Here is a 20,126-nt window from a genome sequence, read left to right as displayed (position 1 = left end):
GGTCGCCGAACAGTACCCTGAGCGTTTCTTTATAATTGTCCTAACTAGTTATCTCGTCGTCATGCGTCTGGTGCCACACGTGTGGGGTGCCGCCGAGATAAAAGATGACATTGGAGAGCATAATGGTTGGGTCCCACCTGTTATTAGCGCTGGCATGTTCATGGAGCTTGATCCATTCGTCAACGTTCTGTCCCTCCAGGCCTGAGAACACACCAAGGCCGCGATGTTGGGCAATTGTGACGACGGCAGCAGTCGGACAAGCCGAAGCCGATGCAGAGGTGGTCTCGTCACCGGGAGGCATCGTGATAAGCTCGATGTACCAACCACTCCGGAGTTCCGTGGCGAGAACGGATATCGCTCACCTCCACCAGAATGTTACGTGTAGAAAGACACAGACGGAAGAGGCTATTTACAAGCTATTTACACTGGACTGAAGCCAGAGCGCCAGGCCGACATTTTCTTGCGCCAAGGCCACAGACACACTTCGTCGTCGTTCTCTCAGCGGCTCGTCTCCCGGATATCTACCGATAATATCGTAATAATATCATTTTGGTGCATGGTGCTCTGCGTGAATTGCTTACAGACCGCGGCCGTAGGCTTTTGGCCAAAGTCATTGACGACATCATGCGTGCCTGCTCAATATATTATAAATTTCCCACCTCCTACCACCCCCAAACGAACGGCCTCACTGAGCGTTTGAACGGCACCCTTACAGACATGCTATCCAAGTACGTTTAAGACAACCACCGTGACTAGGACTTGGCTCTACCTAACATTACCTTTGCATACAAATCTTCCCGTCTCGAAACTGCTGGATTTTCCCCGTTTTACTTCTTGTATGGCCGCAAACCGACGCTACCAATGGACAATGTGCTTCCGTCCGCCACAGCTTCAATTAGCGATTATGCCCGTGATGCAATCGCCCATGCTCACCATGCTCGCCAATGTGCACGCGCTCGTCTACAATTGTCTCAAGATAAGCAGAAACAACGCTACGACCTCCTTCACCGTGATGCCCATTTAGTGCCCGGCGCCCTCGTGTTGCTTTGGTCACCACCGCGTAAAGTCGGCCTTTGTGAAAAGCCGCTTTCCGGTTACACAGGCAGATATCGCGTGCTCCGCAAAGTGACCGATGTCACCTTTGAAATTGTTCTAGCCACGCCCACTACGTCTTCCGCTGTGACAACCAGTGACATTGACCATGTTGCCCGACTCAAGCCCTACAACTCTCCATGCACCTTGGATATTTAATAGCACCGTGACGGTGCTTTTGCCGCGAGGGGGCAGTACTACGATATCATCAAGGGATGCTCAAGAGACGGACCGCCGCGAGAACGACGAAGAAGTTAGTCAGTGCCCTTGGCACGAGCGAATGTCAGCCTGGCTGCCTGGCTCCAGTGTATATAGCGTGTAAATAGCCTTTTCGTCGTTGCCTTTCCACACGTAACAATATGTAGCAACTGAATATGACTGACCTCTCAGGTGCATGAGCCGAACGGAAAAGACACAAAAGAACACGGCCGTGGATTTAGCAGGCCCGATTGGCATGGTTTTTCGCTGTTGTGAGGTAGCTATAATAATGTGGTTGCACCTTTGTTTCATTTACCGCATTTAAAATTTCATGCGCATTTCTCAACTTGCCTCACGAGAACTCGGTATCTGTTGCAGAATTCACTAAGCTGCGCAATTTCTTTGCCCAAAAAAGTTCTTAGCTGAGGTAAGGATGCAACCGAAGCTGTAGAGCATCTACCTTACGGCGTTGTATTTGAGCGAGCAGGATGTAAAGCTGGGAATGAACAACCAGAAGTCAAACAAGGGCTATCAACTCATAGCAGGATCGCACACCATGCATCAGTTTTTGAGGCTATATTCTTAAGGCCAAATCTCTGCACGCCCCTATTCGACAGCTTCATTTTCCGGGCATCTGTTACAACACCGACAAGCGTAACCACCGTGACCTGTTCACCGCACTGCCTTCAAAAGAACTGCCGTGGAAGAAAACATTCTTCTAACATTTCTTCGAGAGACAGCGCTGATGGTCACATGGTGCCATATTTCTGGCAGGAAGGGACGCGCAGTCGGACATATTGCCGCCCATGTCTGCCAACCCATTTTGTATACATTGTCACCACCACCGCATTATAAAGTGACTAAAGGTCTTTATTTCGATACTAATTACTGAAATCGAAAAAAAGCTCCATAATATATAATGATATGGCCTCATCCCACATCTAACGCCGGAAGAAGTAAGGAAAGCCTTGGGAGCTATGCAAAGGGGGAAGACAGCTGGGGAGGATCAGGTAACACCAGATTTGTTGAAGGATTTTGGCAGATTGTTCTAGAAAAATTGGCAGCCCTGTATACGCAATGCTCATGACCTCGAGCGTACCGGAGTCTTAGAAGAACGCCAATATAATCTAAAGCCGTAAGAAAGCGGACGGCAAAAACTTGAAAATTTGTAGACCGATCAGCTTACTGTCCCTTGCCTACAAAGTATTTACTAAGGTAATCGCAAATAGAATCAGGAACAACTTAGACTACAGTCAACCAAACGACCAAGCAGGATTTCGTAAAGGCTACTCAACAATAGACCATGTTCAGACTATCCATCAGGTGATAGAGAAATGTGCGGAATATAATCAATCGTTATATATAGCTTTCATTTATTACGAGAAAGCGTTTGATTCAGTCGAAACCTGAGCAGTCTTGGAGGCATGACTGAATCAGGATGTAGACGAGCCTTATGTGAAAATGCTGAAAGATATATATAGGGGATCCACAGCCCCCGTAGTCCTCCGTAAAGAAAGCAACAAAATCCTTATAAACAAAGGAGTCAGGCAGGGAGATACGATCTTAACCATGCTATTCACAGCGTGTTTACAGGAGGTATTCAGAGACCTGGATTGGGAAGAATTGGAGGTAAGAGTTAATAGAGAATACCTCAGTAAATTTCGATTCGCTGATGATATTGCCTTGCTTAGTAACTGAGGGGGGCAATTGCAATGCATGCTCACTGACCTGGAGAGGCAAAGCAGAAGAGTGGGTCTAAAATATATTCTGCAGAAAACGAAAGTAATGTTTATCAGTACCGGAAGAGAGAACAGCAGTTTTCGATAGGTAGCGAGGCACTGCAAGTGGTAAGGGAATACATCTACTTAAGGCCGGTAGTGACCGCGGATTCGGCTCATGAGATTGAAATAATCAGAAGAATAAGAATGGGTTGGGGTGCGTTTGGCAGGCATTCTCAGATCTTGACCAGCAGGTTGTCATTATCCCTCAAAATAAATATGTATAACGGCTGTGTCTTACCAGTACTCACCTGCGGGGCAGAAACCTGGAGGCTTACGAAAAGTGTCTACCTAAATTAAGGACAACGCAACGAGCTATGGAAAGAAGAATGATAGGTGTAAAGTTAAGAGATAAGAGAAGAGTAGATTGGGTGAGGGAACAAACGCGAGTTAATGACACCTTAGTTGAAATCAAGAAAAATGGCTGTGGCTTAGCTAAGGTTAAGCCCAGGATGCGAAGCATACTAGCCTTTATTTTGGTTGTTGAACCACTGTTTAGCCTGGTGAACTGCTGTTGCTTGGCTATATTTGGTTCGGCTAGACGAAGAAACAACTCATGCGTTACTCTGGTTCGCCTTCAAGAGTGGAACGAGACAGCGTTCCCGTCGACCCGCCAAGGGGTGTAAGACAATGGGCTACGGCGCAGCAACTACGCGCCCCGCATTGGACGCGGTGAGCGTCGAGCAACGGAGCGTTCGGCGCGGCAACGAAATGTGCGCCTGAGCAAGCGACGCGCTCCTGAGCCTTAGAAACAGCTCGTTTCTAAGGCAACACCGCATTCACTAGAGGCGCTTTTGTACCGCTTTGAAGCATCGTACTCGTGGCTCAGTGGTAGCGTCTCCGTCTCACACTCCGGAGACCCTGGTTCGATTCCCACCCAGCCCATCTTGCAAGAGTTGAGCCAAAGCCACCAAGCAAATCAGTCTCTGTAGCACGCCGCAACCTTCGCTTCTCATTCCAACGAGCAGCTCTGTCTCCAGGAGGCATGTCACCTCGTGAGTGTCTAGCAGAGGCAAGCGCAGCTGCTTATGTACCGCCGCGACGCCGTGAGCGACGGCGCGAGTTGGAGCCCCGTTTCTCCTCTGTCGGGACGTCACGGTGTCACGTGGTATTGAAGGCGACACCGCCGCGCCTGAGGAGCTGGATTGAGCTCTCGTAATATGCTTCGCATAAAAGAAATGCGCATGGGCAGGAGATGTAATAAGGAGGAAAGTGAACCGATGTTCATTAAAGGTTACGGACTGAATTCCAAGAGAAGGGAAGCGTACCAGGGGCCGGCAGAAAGTTAGGTGGACGGGTGAGATTAAGAAGTTTTCAGGGAACAGAAGGCCACAATTAGCACATGACTGGGGTAGTTGGAGAAGTATGGGCGAGGTCTTTGCCCTGCAGTGGGCGTAGCCAGAATGATGATGATGATGATATGGCCTCAAGGCAAGTGGCCAAGCACCCGTACGTTCATCGGTGTGGTATGTGATGGCGCTGCACACGGTTGCATGTGGGGTTCTAATGCCGTGCATAGGCTCAATATCAGCGCCGTGGACACCCAGTAGCGCCTGAGGCGTTGGTCGACGATGTTGCTGAGCGCCAACCCACGACAAAACGCACCCTCCCTTCGCATAGAATCACTAGCTGTAGAGGACACCGATTGCCATGGAAGCAGCCATAGAAACAGAAATGCATAAATAATCTGTGGATACAAACACTCCCAAATTGTGACAGGAAACTTCACTACTAAAAATCCATACCAGCAAGTTTGACTGCCTCTCACACTTTGACATCGTATAACCGTTCATCGCTGCTTCTGCGCTTCTACTCAGCTCTTAAAACACGATGATGCCTCCCACCAAGTAAAGCGTTTGTTTTGCAGGTTCAGGCGGCCGCATTCCGACAGAGGCGAAATGCAGAAGAACGTGTGCACATCAATTTTGGAGACCGGTAATAAATCATGGGTTGGTGCCGTCAGCGCCTGGAGCCCCTAACTACGCTTTCTGTCATAGCCCGAGTACCACCTCATAGAAGTCAAGGCTAATCAGTCAACATCAAAGCGATGCTCATGTGCCCGTTAGAATATTCCACAGCACCGTACGTGGTTCAACAGCACCATTCCGTGGTTCAACATTCTAGCTGGTTTCGGATGAAATCGGTTCCAGTCGTCGATGTTGCGATACTGACCCGCTTGGTTCAGAGCGGTAACTGCACGCATATTATGATGCCAATGTAGGGTTGGCGATATCTAAACGGCACCCGATGCTATTTTGTACAGATGCGAATAAGCCTCGCAGTACGAAGTGAACTGCAGCTCCAGAGTAACAGTTCGTTAAAGTTTCGGACGAGTTTTCGATGTTCTAAAGCGTCATCAACGTATTCTTATGTACACTACAGGAAGAACGCCTCTCCCGGTGATCTCGAAATTCCCCTTACTCACGCTATCTGAATCCGAAATATGCCAGCATATTTCCTTATTTCATTACCCCAACTAATTTTTGGTCGTCTTCCACAGCGCTTTTCTTCCCCTAGCGCCCACCATGTATTTCTATTTAACGGCCAATTATCTGCCCTACGAATTACGTGGCCCGCCCAGATCCAAGTTATCTGGTTAATTTCAGTTACCACTGCCCCAGTTGGATCTCTGATCAACACCGCTTGTTTCCTCTCTCTTAATGTTAGGCCTAACATCTTTGGTTCATCGCTTGTTTCAGCGGTCCTCAACTTGTACTTCAGTTTCATTGTTAACATCCAAGTTACTGCTTAATATAATAGTGACCCACCGTGGTTGCTCAGTGGCTATGGCGTTGGGCTGCTGAGCATGAAGTCGCGGGATTGAATCCCGGCCATGGCGGCAACGTTTCTATGGAGGCGAAAAGCGAAAACACCCGTGTACTTAGATTTAGGTGCACGTTAAAGAACCCCAGGTGGTAAAATTTCCGCAATCCTTCACTACGCCATGCCTCATAATCAGAACGTGGTTCTGGCCCGTAAAACCCCATAATTTAATTTTTTAATATGATAGTGCTGGTAGAAAAGAATGATTGTACACTCAGGTGAGTCTACAGACTAAGGTGATCTCCCGGTAATGTTTGGACAAAACGACTGTGCATGCAGCCGTTTTTATTTATTTGTTTATTATACCCATCTTTATTCTCCTGTAAACTTCTTTCTAATGATCAGGGCTCCCTGTGAGTAATTGACGTACATCGAATTTCTCTTGCACACACGTTGGAGGTTGACTGCCGATTTGTAATTTTTCTTCACTGGACAGATTATTGAACATTGGCTTTGTCTTCTGCAGAGTATTTTTCAGCTTAACCTTGCACTCTTCAGGGTTAAGGTCCTCAATAAATTCTCACAAAGACAGCCCAGCATTGTTGAACAGGACTATGCATAGGCAAGCTGAAGGTTATTGAGATATTCGTCGTTGATCGACGTTCCTAATACTTCCCAGTCTTTGAATATTTCTTCTAAGCATGCAGTGAATATCACAGTAGAGAATCCGTCTCCTTGCCTGACCACTATCTCGATAAGCATTTTTCAACTTTTCTTGGAGATAATAAAAACACGTGAAGCCTGAACTGTCACTGAGACAGATTCAAAGTCTCAGGAGTTGCGGATAGGTGCGTTGTGACTTTACGTATAAGCTCAGCCTTTACACTTACACGGCAATTACCATGCCCTTGATGTGAAGTTTCTGCAGTCAATCATTAGAATCCATACGATGTACACTTGCACCGCTAATTACACGCACATGTAGCTTCTTCAAAGAGCACTAAAGAAAGAGTTCGAACTGTGCGCAGCCGGGAGAGCAGACAAGGCAGCAAAATTCGAGCGACAAAAACGCTGATTTTGCTGATACGAAGCCTTTTAGGGAGCGCGCTTATCGGCGCACACGCTTCACTTCGCGATACCAGGACACCGTGGCCGACTCTTTCATCCGTCATGTTGACCTCATTACTGCGCCGCAGGCTCGCAGCACGTTAAGGGTGCCGCCGCATGGACGAAGATTTTTGCGCTGTATTGACAAACACCTATAAATACATTCTTAGGTGAGAAAAGGAAAAGGTAGAAAGAACATCGCAGGAAGCGATTGAAAGACGAAAGTGACGTAATTTCTCCCATTACTGATGTTGTCTAGGTTTTAGAATAACCATCTCCAGTGAATCATAAGAGGAAGATGGCTATCATCTGCTGTCGACTTTGCTTGATCGTCTGTTTGTGCCACGGTCTATTGGGTGTTACTGATTTTGACCATGCAAAACAAAACCATAGGGGCGTCTTTAGCAGCGTTTCGTGTGTGTGTGTGTGTGTGTGTGTGTGTGTGTGTGTGTGTGTGTGTGTGTGTGTGTGTGTGTGTGTGTGTGTGTGTGTGTGTGTGTGTGTGTGTGTGTGTGTGTGTGTGTGTGTGTGTGTGTGTGTGTGTGTGTGTGTGTGTGTGTGTGTCTAAATGGCGTTACGCGATTTTATTCGCTATTTCTTTTTTCATATGTCATTGAATTTGACTTCCCGCTTCATGTCACAGACAGGATTAACGCCCGTCGTACGTATACGTTCGCTCACACTGTAGGCCACAAGATGAGCAAAAGCTTGAGCACAGAAAAGATGTCGCTTCGAATAAGTGGCCAATTGTAAGTGTAGACTATATAATAATAGGCTCAGGCAAACAGCACGGAAGACGACAGCCAATTTACAGAAACACCTTTTCATAATTAGAAACGTTTAGGCGTTTGCTTCGTTGCTTCATTTTGCATAGAAAATTATACCGTCAAAAGCGCTAGAAAAAAATAATCAACCGCAGCCCTACGAGTGAGAGAAAGATCACACTATAAAAACAGTACTCAAAACTTATGAATTCCAAACTGTATGGTTGTCTGTGACGGACCCTACCCTTTCTTTTTCTACAACCCAATAGAGTGTCACGAGGAGTATGAAAAATCACTCAATTGTGCGCATAAAAACAGCCTATCAGCCATTCTGCAGAAGTTTGCAGCATAGAAATAATGTTACTGCCTTCCACAGCAGCGCACGCCCAATACATTTATGCACTAGAACTGTTCAGTCCACTTTAGGATGACAAATTAGAGCGCGCCACAAAATTATAAGCCCGCGCCATCCTCGGCTTTCAGTAGTGGCTTCTGACCAATCAGCTGCAACAGCGCGTTCCAACGCTTACCCTGTCAGCTGGAGCGGCGCAGGTGAATATAATTATGTTCGTAAGACTGCTACACCGCTATCGTAGAAATGTCCTCTTATACCAGAAACTGAGACGGCTGTTTTGGGCTTATGCATCGACTAACGCTTACTATTCGCGAAAGTACTGAAGCTCGCACCAGCGCCACCGTTATATACGTGCCTTTATTCGGCTACAGTACTCGTGTTTGCAATGACGGGTAAGGCAAACTTGCCGATCTTACAAACAGTGGAAGCTTTGTGAATAGGTTTTTTTTGTCAATAGATTTTTCTAGCGTCATAATTTCTTCGCAAGTTAGCTCAGTGAATTTCGCCCTGGATGTCTTAGTATCCTTCTGCACATTCTCCATTCAGTCTTGTTCACTCGTCAAACTGCTAGCATAGATTTATTTATTGTGCTCTCATAATAACGGATTCATTGCGTCGTCGAATACAGAACACTGGAAATGCAGTTGGCTTGGTTGTTTATTGTATTTTCTTTATTACTTCTTTTTTTTCTGCGCGCGTTAATTATTGCGTATAACTTTTCAGCTTCGCGCCAGAACGAAGCTAGATGTAACGCAGTGTCGAAAGCCGTTGCGGCCGTGAAGTCAGCAGCAACAACAACAGAAAACGTGAGGTGCTAGAGTCAAGGAGGCCACACGCAAGCGCTCGCCATCTTGCGGCAGAGAAATTGCAGTATAAAACGCTCGACCGTGCCACAGCGCCTCAGTCACAACTGTCAGCACTTCCACACTGCCGTGCACGCTTAGAGCAGGATAAAACTGCAGTAACAAGTCGTGGAAGCAAGAGTCTGCAGATCTCTGCACGCACCTTTCAGTATCCGAAAGGTTCCCTCGCATTGCCCGTCATCATGCATTCGACTTCAGCTCTCCTCGCACAGGTAAGTGCATTTTATACGAATTTACTTGCTGCGCCTAGGGACAAGGGACGTGCGCAAGCGTATACATTTTTTTATTTGTTCATTGAGAGAGCACCCTGAGTGTCAGGAGCCATGCACCTACCGATTCACATCAACATGTTCACAGCTCCACCCTGGAGGTCGTAGGTTCAAAGTGGAACAATATTTGACCTAGGCTTCCTGCCGGCTGCTCTGATGGCGTGCAAGATGAGGCTTTTCGCTGATTATATTGTATTAACTACTTTCAGAGAGCGTGCAATCGGTGGCTGGCAGCGCGCATTTTCGTCATTTGGTCGAGATCACGGAATTTAGACAACATACTTAACCGCAATCGCGAATTAATGGCAGGTTACCACTTCTCGCACTTCCTTTCTGAGCCAGATGAGCCAGAAGTAATGCCACGATATAAGACAACACTAGTTAACCAATTACCAATGTTCTGCAAGCGGACAGCACTAGTATTCATAAATATCTACATTAGCAGCCAATTGCGTAGCCAGAAGTACGAGAACAAGTGACGAGCTCCTTTTACCAAACGTGGTAAAGAGGATGAGATCTAGAAGCAATGGCCCATGCTATACGTGGCAAAAACTTATGCATAGCATAGTCTCTAATCTTCTATAAACATTGGCAAGGGGGAATCTGTACACTAAACGCACAAAATAATTTCGCTTGCTCTACAAGCACACATTCCAACAACATATTTGGCAAGAAGTTTGTGCATGCGCCCCGTGGTAGATAGCAAATAATCTTCTGCAGATACGGCGGTGCCGGATATCCACCACCATAAATGCAACAGTCCCACATACATACTTTTGAAGCTTATGGTGGGTAGTTTTGCTACAGCCTATAGCAAAGTAGCAGCATCTTCTAGCTGTAAACCTATATGCAATAAAAGCTTCTATTGTAATAGCAAATTATTGGACACTCCAGGCGGATAAACGCCATCGTAGTGGACGTCGCAGTGACTGTCCGTAGAAGTCGAAGGGCGCTAACATCGCGGCCATGCGTGGTGAGGCGAGAAGGATGGTTGCTTGCTGGGGCACCGCCTTCACGCGCCCGCACTGGAGAAAGGCGGGGAGTTTGCGTGATGACTTGTCTCGCACGCAAGGTGGGATCAGGGAGACATGCACCCGTTAGGAGTGGACGCGGTAAGGGGGACAGAGTAAATAACGTCTTCGCTTCTACTTTGGCGGCCGATGCGCACAGCGCGACCGGGTGCGTCGCTTCTTGCAGGTAATCTGCGGTTGGTTTGAAGGCCAGCTGACAGCTTGGGAAGCGCCGTGTTCTCTCGAGCCCGATTCGCTTTCAAGCGAAAGGCATCCATGAAGCGGTATTAGCTCACCGTTGCTGCCGCAGTTGAGGACGCCAGGATTCTGAAAGCTAATGTCCGCGATAATCGGCTCGTGTGTGCTTGCACAGGCGTGACTACGTGCATGTTAATTTAGTTCATGAGCGAATCTTTATCGCAGCTTATACAGCTAATACCACTGCTACGTTACTGTAGATAGCTGTCTCATAATTCGCTATCGTAAGAAATATTTCGTCTTTACGGCTACATTCCGACGATTGTTTTCTATCTCTCGCATGCACGTTGCGTGATCCAAACAGCGAATCTATAAAAGAAAAGCGACACAAGACTTCTACGAGCGTACGCTGCTCTTGACGTTGTACGCTGACGCACGCAAGGGAAACCTTGGCAAAATGTTGAGAAAGCGGCAGCACCCGTCGATGTGAGTGTCATCAACTTAGGATCAATTCTGTCGCTGTGTTTGACTGATGGAGTCATTCATTCCCAAGAGAGGTTTCCACTTCCTTTAGAATTGTGAGCCGAACAGCATGGTTTTAGAGACCCTAGGAGTCCTTTTCGTAAAGTCTTCGTTATTAGCCCGCTGCACGCTTCACAAAAGGGGGAGCAGACAACCTTCCAGATGGTTGAGAGGAACTACGTTAAGTCGCAAACACCCCGCTATTTCTGAAGCATAGTGCTCCATATTCTTCCTTGCTCTTTTTTCTTTTCTGTAGATGGCGCCACAACTTAGATCTGTTTAATATGCTTCTATAGCAGGTGGGACTATTGAGCACCCTTCACTTGCTGGAACACAACGTGACATGTGAAGCGCAGACCAACATCAGTATGCCTACGGCAAGATCAAATGTGGTTGTTTACACCTGTAAAAAGCGATACACACCAAAAAGCGATACGTGGTTGTTTTAAACCTGTAAATGTTAAGGCAGGACAGTTGGCCAGAGGCCACCCAAGCAGTAAACTGCAAGTGCAAAATAACCAAGCCACTGTGGCGACGGATGGGCTCGACACAATAACGCAATTGTTCCAGGAATGTCGGGCGGCGGTGGTATTATCCTGATATTTATGAGCATTTGCTTGTCTATCACTTTCAACTGATATATATTGCTACGGGGTATGTTCCCACTGACGAAGAGCTGAGCAGGGAGAAGACGACGACAACGATTAGATGCTAGCGCGGGCTGTTGCCTCTTGGCCTAGCGCAGCGTATTTTCCTTGTAAATATATTTGTACATAGCTTTTCGTCTGCGTCACCCTACGTAACATATCTGGTGGAGGTGGACGTTCCCTTTACCTCATCACGGAGCTTCGCAGTGGACGGTACGTCGAGCCTTCCGTCATGGCTCCCGGCGACGACAACCCGACTCCGCCGGCTCCGACACCTGCTGCCCCTTCGACGACCTACATCACTCTCCCCGCTACCCGGGATCCTGGCGTCTTCTCGGGCCACGATGGGGAAGACGTCGATGACTGGATCAGCCTCTATGAACACGTCAGCCGCAATAACCGGTGGGACCCTACTATCATGCTCGCCAACGTAGTCTTTTACCTCGGTGGCACACCTCGCGTTTGGTTTCGGACGCACGAAGAGGAGCTCACCAGTTGGGATTCGTTCAAGCAAAAGCTCCGAGACTTGTTCGGCAACCCCTACGGTCACAAACTTGCCGCGCAGAAGGCGCTTTCCGGCCGTGTGCAGACGTCGACAGAGCCCTATGTCACGTACATTCAGGACGTCCTGGCTCTGTGCCGCAAAGTTGATGCACACATGCCTGAGTCAGACAAGGTATCCCACATCCTCAAAGGCATTGCCGATGACGCCTTCAACTTGCTCGTATTCAACAACGTCGCGACGGTGGATGCTGTTATCAAAGAGTGCCGCCGCCTGGAACTCGCTAAAAGCAGACGTATCGATCAGCAGTTTGCCCGTCTGCCCAACGCCCCAGCGACGTCTTCCTGTGCCGACGCTCCTCGTCCCAACAACACCGGCGATATTACCAAGATCGTTCGTCGTGAGCTTGAGGCCGCCTATCCGGCTGCCTTCGACTCCAGCCCCACCAACGCACCGGCAGTCACGGTTTCCCTGATCCAGGCAGTTGTCCGCCAGGAGTTCGAAAACATGGGCCTTCACACCTTCTGCTCGGCCCATCACCCTGATACCCATCCGGCTTCTTCGATTCCGCCCCGTCCCGCATCGTCTTACCCACCACGTTTCCGCAACCCAGCTGAATGGCGCACTGCTGACGACAAGCCCATTTGTTTTCACTGCCGTCGAATCGGGCACATTTCTCGGCACTGTCGAAGTCGCTGGACTTCCCCGACCCGGTCTGCTTATACTGCCTATTCTCGCCCCTCGGGTGGCCCTTCTCGTCCTTATGCCGCACGCTCCGATAATGCCGCCACTGACTCTCCTGCACCGAACCGCCCCTATTCTCGTTCACCTTCGCCCCAAGGACAACAATCTCGCTCTCCCCAGCCCCGTCGCTCCTTTTCGCCGACTCCCTTCGGACGCCGCTCCCAGCCGGAAAACTGAATGATGCAGCGCCTCGAGGTGACGCTGCATTGCTCCCTACGCCACCAAATCCTTCACTGACGTTGCCCACTCATCTGAACCTTCTTGACGTGCAAGTCGACGGTGTTCCTGTATCTGCTCTTATAGACACTGGGGCGCATTTGTCGGTAATGAGCGCGGACTTTCGTACCCGCCTGAAAAAAATAATCACGCCCGCCACGACGCTTGTTGTCCGTGTCGCCGATGGCGGAACAGCCCCCGTAATTGGTATGTGTGCCGCCCGCGTCTCCTTCGCCGATCGCTCAACAGTCGTGCTATTCACAGTCCTCGCCCACTGTCCCCACGACATCATCCTCGGCTTAGACTTCCTCTCCGCACATTCTGCTCTCATTGATTGTTCCGCCAGTACTCTCCGCCTTGACCTGCCTGTTCTGGATCCCGCTGAACCACACCCCAGTCGCCTCAGTTCCGTCGACTTTGTTCGCTTGCCACCTACGGCACTGACTTACGTTGACCTAGTGTCATCCCCACCAGTGCCCGACGGTCACTATATCGCAGCTCCTATACAAGACGTCCTCCTTACACACGGGATCACGGTACCTCATACCGTTTTATCTATTACGGCTAATTGCGTCTGCCTGCCAGTGGTCAATTTTGGCTTGACGACACAAGTGCTGCCACGCGGGATGTCTCTGGCCCAGCTTTGCTCATTCGAAGATCACTCAATAGCATCTATTGAGGTAGACAGCAATTCAGCCGATCCTCCTCTACCATCTCAGCCGACAACTTGCACCATCGCCGACTTACAGAAAATGATTGCGCCCGACATGCCGTCCGAGCACGCTCGTGAGCTCTACCGCGTTCTGCTTTCCTACAACGATATTTTTGACTTTAACGATCGTCCTTTGGCCCAAACTACAACTGTTAAACATCGCATTAATACCGGCGATGCCCCTCCTATTCATCGCCGCCCGTATCGAGTGTCACCGGTTGAGCGTCAAGTTATTCACGCTGAAGTTCGCAAAATGCTTGCGAATAACATTAGAACCTTCATGTAGTCCATGGGCGTCACCGGTTGTACTGGTAAAAAAGAAGGATGGTTCATAGCGCTTTTGCGTGGATTATCGCCACCTTAACAGGGTTACCAAAAAGGACGTGTATCCCCTACCTCGGATCGATGACGCCCTTGACTGCCTCCATGGTGCTCGCTACTTCTCTTCTATTGACCTCCGCTCCGGCTACTGGCAGATTGCTGTGGACGATCTCGACCGCGAGAAGACTGCTTTTGTAACTCCGGACGGTCTTTATCAATTCAAAGTGATGCCGTTTGGTCTATGTAACGCTCCTGCCACTTTTGAACGCATGATGGACTCCCTTCTTCACGGTTTCAAATGGTCCACATGCCTGTGCTACTTGGACGACGTCATAGTATTCTCCCCAACGTTCGCTACGCACCTCGAGCGCCTCTCGGCAGTCCTGGACGTTTTTCGTCGCGCCGGTCTGCAACTGAACGCATCGAAGTGCCAATTCGGCCGTCGCCAGATTACCGTCCTTGGGCATCTCGTTGACGCGAACGGAGTGCAACCGGACCCAGACAAGATCCATGCTGTTACGCACTTTCCTGTTCCGAAGTGTGTCAAGGATGTGCGCAGCTTCATCGGCCTTTGTTCCTACTTCCGCCGTTTCGTGAAAAATTTCGCGGCCGTAGCACGACCACTAACCGAGCTTTTGAAAAAAGACGCCCCTTTCCAGTGGGGCGTTAACGAGGCCTCTGCATTCTCGCATCTAATCGACGTTCTCACAACGCCTCCCGTTCTGGCCCATTTCGATCCGTCTGCGCCTACCGAAGTTCGTACTGATGCCAGCGGTCACGGAATTGGTGCAGTACTGGCACAACGCCAGCGCGGCAACGACCGTGTTATCGCTTACGCCAGCAGGCTCCTCTCACCCGCGGAGCGCAACTATTCCATCACTGAGCGTGAGTGTCTGGCCCTAGTTTGGGCGGTTGCGAAGTTCCGCCCATACTTATATGGCCGACCCTTTTCCGTTATCACAGACCATCACGCGCTTTGTTGGTTATGCTCATTGAAAGACCCTTCAGGAAGACTTGGTCGCTGGGCCCTACGCCTCCAAGAATATTCGTTCTCTGTCACCTACAAATCTGGCCGACTACACAAGGACGCTGACTGCCTGTCTCGCTACCCGGTAGACGAGCCTGACGACGCCGACAGTAGTACTGCCGACGACATTTTCTCTGTGTCTGCCTTCGTTAACATCGCCGATGAGCAGTACCGAGACCTATCGCTGCGAGTACTCATGGAGCGTCTGCGCTCTACACCTACCGACGCATCCGTTCGCCGATATGTCCTCCAGGGCGGCATTCTGTACCGAAGGAACTTCCTCCCTGACGGATCTGATCTTCTTCTTGTCGTGCCAAAACATCTACGACAGACTGTGCTCTTTGAGATGCATGACGCACCTACTGCAGGACATCTTGGCGTAACCCGCACGTACGACCGCGTCCGCCGCCGCTTCTATTGGCCTGGTCTCGCTCGCTCTGTCCGACACTATGTTGCTGCCTGTGATACCTGCCAGCGTCGGAAAACACCTCAGGTGCTACCTGCCGGTCATCTCCAGCCGATCACTGTCCCTGTGGAACCGTTCTTTCGTGTTGGATTAGACCTCCTCGGTCCATTTCCCACGTCATCCTCTGGGAACAAATGGGTAGCCGTCGCAACTGACTACGCCACCCGATACGCTATCACGCGGGCTCTCCCTACCAGTTGCGCCACTGACGTCGCGGACTTTCTCTTGCGGGACATTATCTTACTTCATGGCGCCCCGCGACAGCTTCTCACTGACCGTGGTCGTAACTTCCTCTCGAAAGTTATCGCCGACATTGTACGTTCCTGCTCCACTCAACACAAGCTGACTACCTCATACCATCCTCAAACCAATGGCCTGACAGAGCGGTTAAACCGTACTCTCACCGATATGCTGTCAAAGTACGTTTCCAAGGACCACCGCGACTGGGACATTGCCTTTCCTTACGTCACATTCGCTTATAATTCTTCCCGGCACGACACCGCCGGATTTTCTCCCTTTTATCTGCTCTACGGTCGCGAACCGACCTTGCCCCTTGACACGGCACTTCCTCCTACTTCGATCTCAACAAGCGAGTATGCGCGCGACGCCATCGCTCTCGCCGACCATGCACGCCAGCTTGCCCGTGCTCGACTGACGGACTCGCAAACCACTCAGCAGCGTCAGTACAACGCCCGCCACCGTGACGTACAGTTTTCGCCTGGTGTGCTCGTGCTCTTGTGGTCGCCCTCTCGTCACGTCGGACTTTCACAAAAGCTCCTTTCGCGATACACAGGACCCTACCGCGTGCTGCGCCAGGTGACGCCTGTGACTTATGAAATTGCTCCTGTGAGCTCAACCTCGTCATCTACTCTGGCGTCTAGTGATGTCGTGCACGTCAGTAGGCTCAAGAGCTACTACACTGCTTCAGAGTCCAGCCTTTAGTCGCTCCGGGACGGCGCTTTTGCCGCCGGGGGTAGTGCTACGGGGTATGTTCCCACTGACGAAGAGCTGAGCAGGGAGAAGACGACGACAACGATTAGATGCCAGCGCGGGCTGTTGCCTCTTGGCCTAGCGCAGCGTATTTTCCTTGTAAATATATTTGTACATAGCTTTTCGTCTGCGTCACCCTACGTAACATTATTACTATTACGTACATCGATTTCACTAGTGTTAGCCTTCGGCTCAGTTAAACTACTTAAAAGGGATGTTTTACGCAATGTTCTGCAGCATACCTAATCATGGAATTATACGGACGGATTTCCGCTTTTTCAGGTACTCCTGGTTTCCATGGTTTCCATGACTCTCGGCGGCGGTCAGTTTGGATTTGGTAGCGGATTCGGCAGCGGATTTGGTGGTGGACTTGGTGGCGCCTTTGGCACTTCCTACGGCGCCACATTCGCGCAGCAAGCACAGTATTACGTGAGTACCTCTAGATGTATATAAAATACAATAGCATCGTTTCTTGGTCGCTATGAGGCCATACGCAGTAAAAAAAGACTTATTGTATAGCGTGTAGTTTCTGCCAAACGGTGAAATACAACACCTAGGGTAAGAAGGCAGGTAGCTTGTGCGGTGCCTCTTTCCATTGATGAATTATATCGCGGTATTTATTTTCCCTTTCTGAAAGGATCCATGTGCTGTTGTAGCGACAAAATACTAGTCCTCGAGCAAGAAGTTGTAATTACCGTTCTTGAAAGAGCAATTATGTGTAAAAATATCTGAGGATGTGAAACTGTCGCTGCACCTGCATAACATCATTGTCTCCTTGCTTTTTCATTAGACGGTGAACCTAATACTTCAAGCAGCGCTGATGAAAACAAGAAAACATTCCAAGGGACAACAGCAGCATGAGTAACGAAACAGCACCAAAGATAACGTTGCACAGCTAATATCGTCACGAGAATTAATCTCTGCATGCATCTGTCGCGTAAACAGAAGCAAATTTTCATGAGCCATTGCTCTCTCAAGTCCAGTAAAATGACAAGCGTCATTACTTCCAAAAAGAAACAAATAAATATCCATGTTGACTTCTCTAGTAGGTGGCATAAACATCATTCAGGATCTACCAAGCTCTGCTGCCTGCGATTATTCGTACTGTCTACATGTGAACGCTTTGCCTGGTGTAAAGAATTAATGAAACGACAATGCGGTTTCACAGTCTGTCAAGAAGAATAGCCGTTGGAGCAATTGTGAGGTTTCAAAAGAGAAACACTTACTAATAACTGTGCGGTTTTTCTAAGCAACGGGTAGATAACGGCCTAGTTTGATAATAAAAATGAGCAGCTATTCTGCGGAAAAGTGGGGAGCTGCATTTCCACCACAGATGCTTCGTGTTTGCCCTCATAGGACCAGCGGTGCTAATCAGTTTCTATGTAGAAAGAAAATTATAAGCATCATATGTTATGCGGGAAACACGTCTAATCGAGGAACAAAAAAGGCAGGAAGGGCGTGAACAACATTCAACATGAGGAACTGATGTTCAATTTCCGTAATGTACAATACCTGTGGATCTCTTTGCAAATTCGTAATCACCCTGCAAGCCTAAAACATGTGTATATTTTGTACCTTTTCATATCTAGTAATTGTTGTTATTATATATCTAGAAATAACAAAAAATGCTGGGTTGTAACTACCTTAACTGCGCCGCGAAAGAAAGTTTCTTTCAGAGAGATGCCTTGCTGCAAGCAACGCCTTCAAGCTTGAAACAGCAATTTTTGAAGAAGCTTGGTGCACAAATGAAACCTTAGATACAAATGATCTTGATCATCACATTATCTTTGTGCTACGCAATAGGCATGTCGCACTTATCTGAAATCTCTGAACGCAGCCACCGCAACCGTACAGCTTCGGCTACGACAACGTCGACCAGTACGGCACCAGGACCTACCGCAAAGAACAGGGCGACGCCTCCAACACCAAGACGGGCATGTACGGCTACACCGACACCAATGGCATCTTCCGCCAGGTGAAGTACATCGCTGATGCTGGCGGATTCCGTGCAAAGATTGACACCAACGAGCCCGGAACAGCCCCTGGAGCCAGTGCCGACGCGGTCTACAATGCGAAGCCTCTACCCGCTGGCCCGCAGTACCGAATCATTGGTGGATCCTCCCCCTTCTCCTCTCCCTACACGAGCGCCTCCACTTCTGGCTTCGGTTACAGCCGTCCTTGGTCTGGATAGTCAAGTGTGTGACGTAGGGAAGCGTTTGTTGAATATTTGACCCCGCTTCTGACGATGTTCCCTTGTCGAAGGAACAGGCTAGCCGGCCGTTGACAGAAACCGTGGCGTTTCTTATGAAATCTACAGTTAGGACTGTATACATGCAAGTTAACGAATCTTAACTGCGAATAAAAGTCACCTTCACCGATCTTCAAGTGTTCCTACTCGCTTTTTTTGTTTTGTTTTTATGCGAAGCATATTACGAGAGCTCAACCCAGCTCCTCAGGCGCGGCAGTGTCGCCTTGAAACCACGTGACACCGTGACGTCACGACAGAGGAGAAGTGGCTTTGGCTCAATTCTTGCAAGACGGGCTGGGTGGGAATCGAACCAGGGTCTCCGGGTCTCCAGGGTCTCCGAACCAGGGTCTACCACTGAGCCACGAGTACGATGCTTCAAAGCAGTACAAAAGCGCCTCTAGTGAATGCGGTGTTGCCTTAGAAACGAGCTGTTTCTAAGGCTCAGGCGCGCGTCGCCTGCTCAGGCGCACATTTCGTTGCCGCGCCGAACGCTGCTTTGCTCGACGCTCACCGCGTCCAATGCGGGGCGCGTAGTCGCTGCCCTGTAGCCCATTGTCTTACACCCCTTGGCGGGTCGACGGGAACGCTGTCGCGTTCCACTCTTGAAGGCGAAGCAGTAATGCATGAGTTGTTTCTTCGTCTAGCCGAACCAAATATAGCCAAGCAACAGCAGTTCACCAGGCTAAACAGTAATTCAACAACTAAAATAAAGGCTAGTATGCTTCGCATCCTGGGCTTAACCTTGCCTAAGCCACAGCCATTTTTTTTTCGTGACAAGTAAGGTATCTGTACGGGCTCTCTGAAGCTCGCGGAAGCTTGCGGCTTGCAAGAACCGAAACCGGCCTCAGACATTCCCAGTCTCTCGAGATAGTGTCTATAATTTCGCCATTTCAATAGGCCTTGCGGATGCCTAGGTCGTAGCTGTACGCCACTGCTTCACAAGCACATGCAAGTTGCGTGAACTACTTGTGTTACTTCGCATTCCGCCAACTAAACTTTCTGCTCACATCCAATTCACTTTTGAGCAATTTCGATCATAAGGGTACAACTGAGCATGCCACACTGATGTTAGTGGTGCAGACACCACACCACACTCGTGAAGCTGCATGGAGAATCACAGAAAACCATCGCTTACAGAATCTGTACCTTTGCTAAGGCTGAATGGAACCTTAGGAATACCAAGTTGGAATGCCTAGAGGTGCCACCCACAACTTCGGTCCATATTGGCACGGCAGGAAATTCGGGATAATCTCTGCCGACCACTGTCTGGCGTGGTTGTAGTAGGCCACTCTACTAGGCAGTTACCTCACTGGTCGTTACGACTTCAAGAACAG

At 49.2% G+C, this 20,126-nt stretch overlaps 1 protein-coding gene across 4 annotated transcripts; it reads left to right on the top strand.

The window, feature by feature from the left end:
• Positions 1-8,876: 8,876 nt before the first annotated feature.
• Positions 8,877-18,914, top strand: LOC135912026 (cuticle protein 10.9-like). Of its 4 annotated transcripts, none has more exons than XM_065444416.2 (3): positions 8,877-9,132; positions 16,827-16,973; positions 18,382-18,914. In XM_065444416.2, exons 1-3 carry the CDS (start codon positions 9,103-9,105, stop codon positions 18,733-18,735), a joined length of 531 nt encoding a protein of 176 aa, XP_065300488.1. In that variant the 5' UTR covers positions 8,877-9,102; the 3' UTR covers positions 18,736-18,914. The 4 variants fall into 4 exon arrangements, with proteins under 4 accessions (XP_065300488.1, XP_065300493.1, XP_070394215.1 ...); XM_065444421.1 differs by lacking the exon at positions 8,877-9,132 and adding an exon at positions 11,847-11,968; XM_070538114.1 differs by lacking the exon at positions 8,877-9,132 and adding an exon at positions 15,679-15,973.
• Positions 18,915-20,126: the final 1,212 nt, after the last annotated feature.

This window comes from Dermacentor albipictus, chromosome 1 (assembly GCF_038994185.2).
Source record: "Dermacentor albipictus isolate Rhodes 1998 colony chromosome 1, USDA_Dalb.pri_finalv2, whole genome shotgun sequence".
Taxonomy (NCBI): domain Eukaryota; kingdom Metazoa; phylum Arthropoda; class Arachnida; order Ixodida; family Ixodidae; genus Dermacentor; species Dermacentor albipictus.
The sequence above is the reverse complement of the archived record's forward strand: the minus strand, read 5'-3'. Positions and strand labels throughout refer to the sequence as shown.

Bases quoted from the DNA above. Each gene is read 5' to 3' on its own strand.
- LOC135912026 (XM_065444416.2), top strand. From the start codon at position 9,103: ATGCATTCGACTTCAGCTCTCCTCGCACAG. The intron at 9,133-16,826 runs GTAAGTGCATTT...CCGCTTTTTCAG, and splicing joins CTTCAGCTCTCCTCGCACAG to GTACTCCTGGTTTCCATGGT. The intron at 16,974-18,381 runs GTGAGTACCTCT...CTCTGAACGCAG, and splicing joins CGCAGCAAGCACAGTATTAC to CCACCGCAACCGTACAGCTT.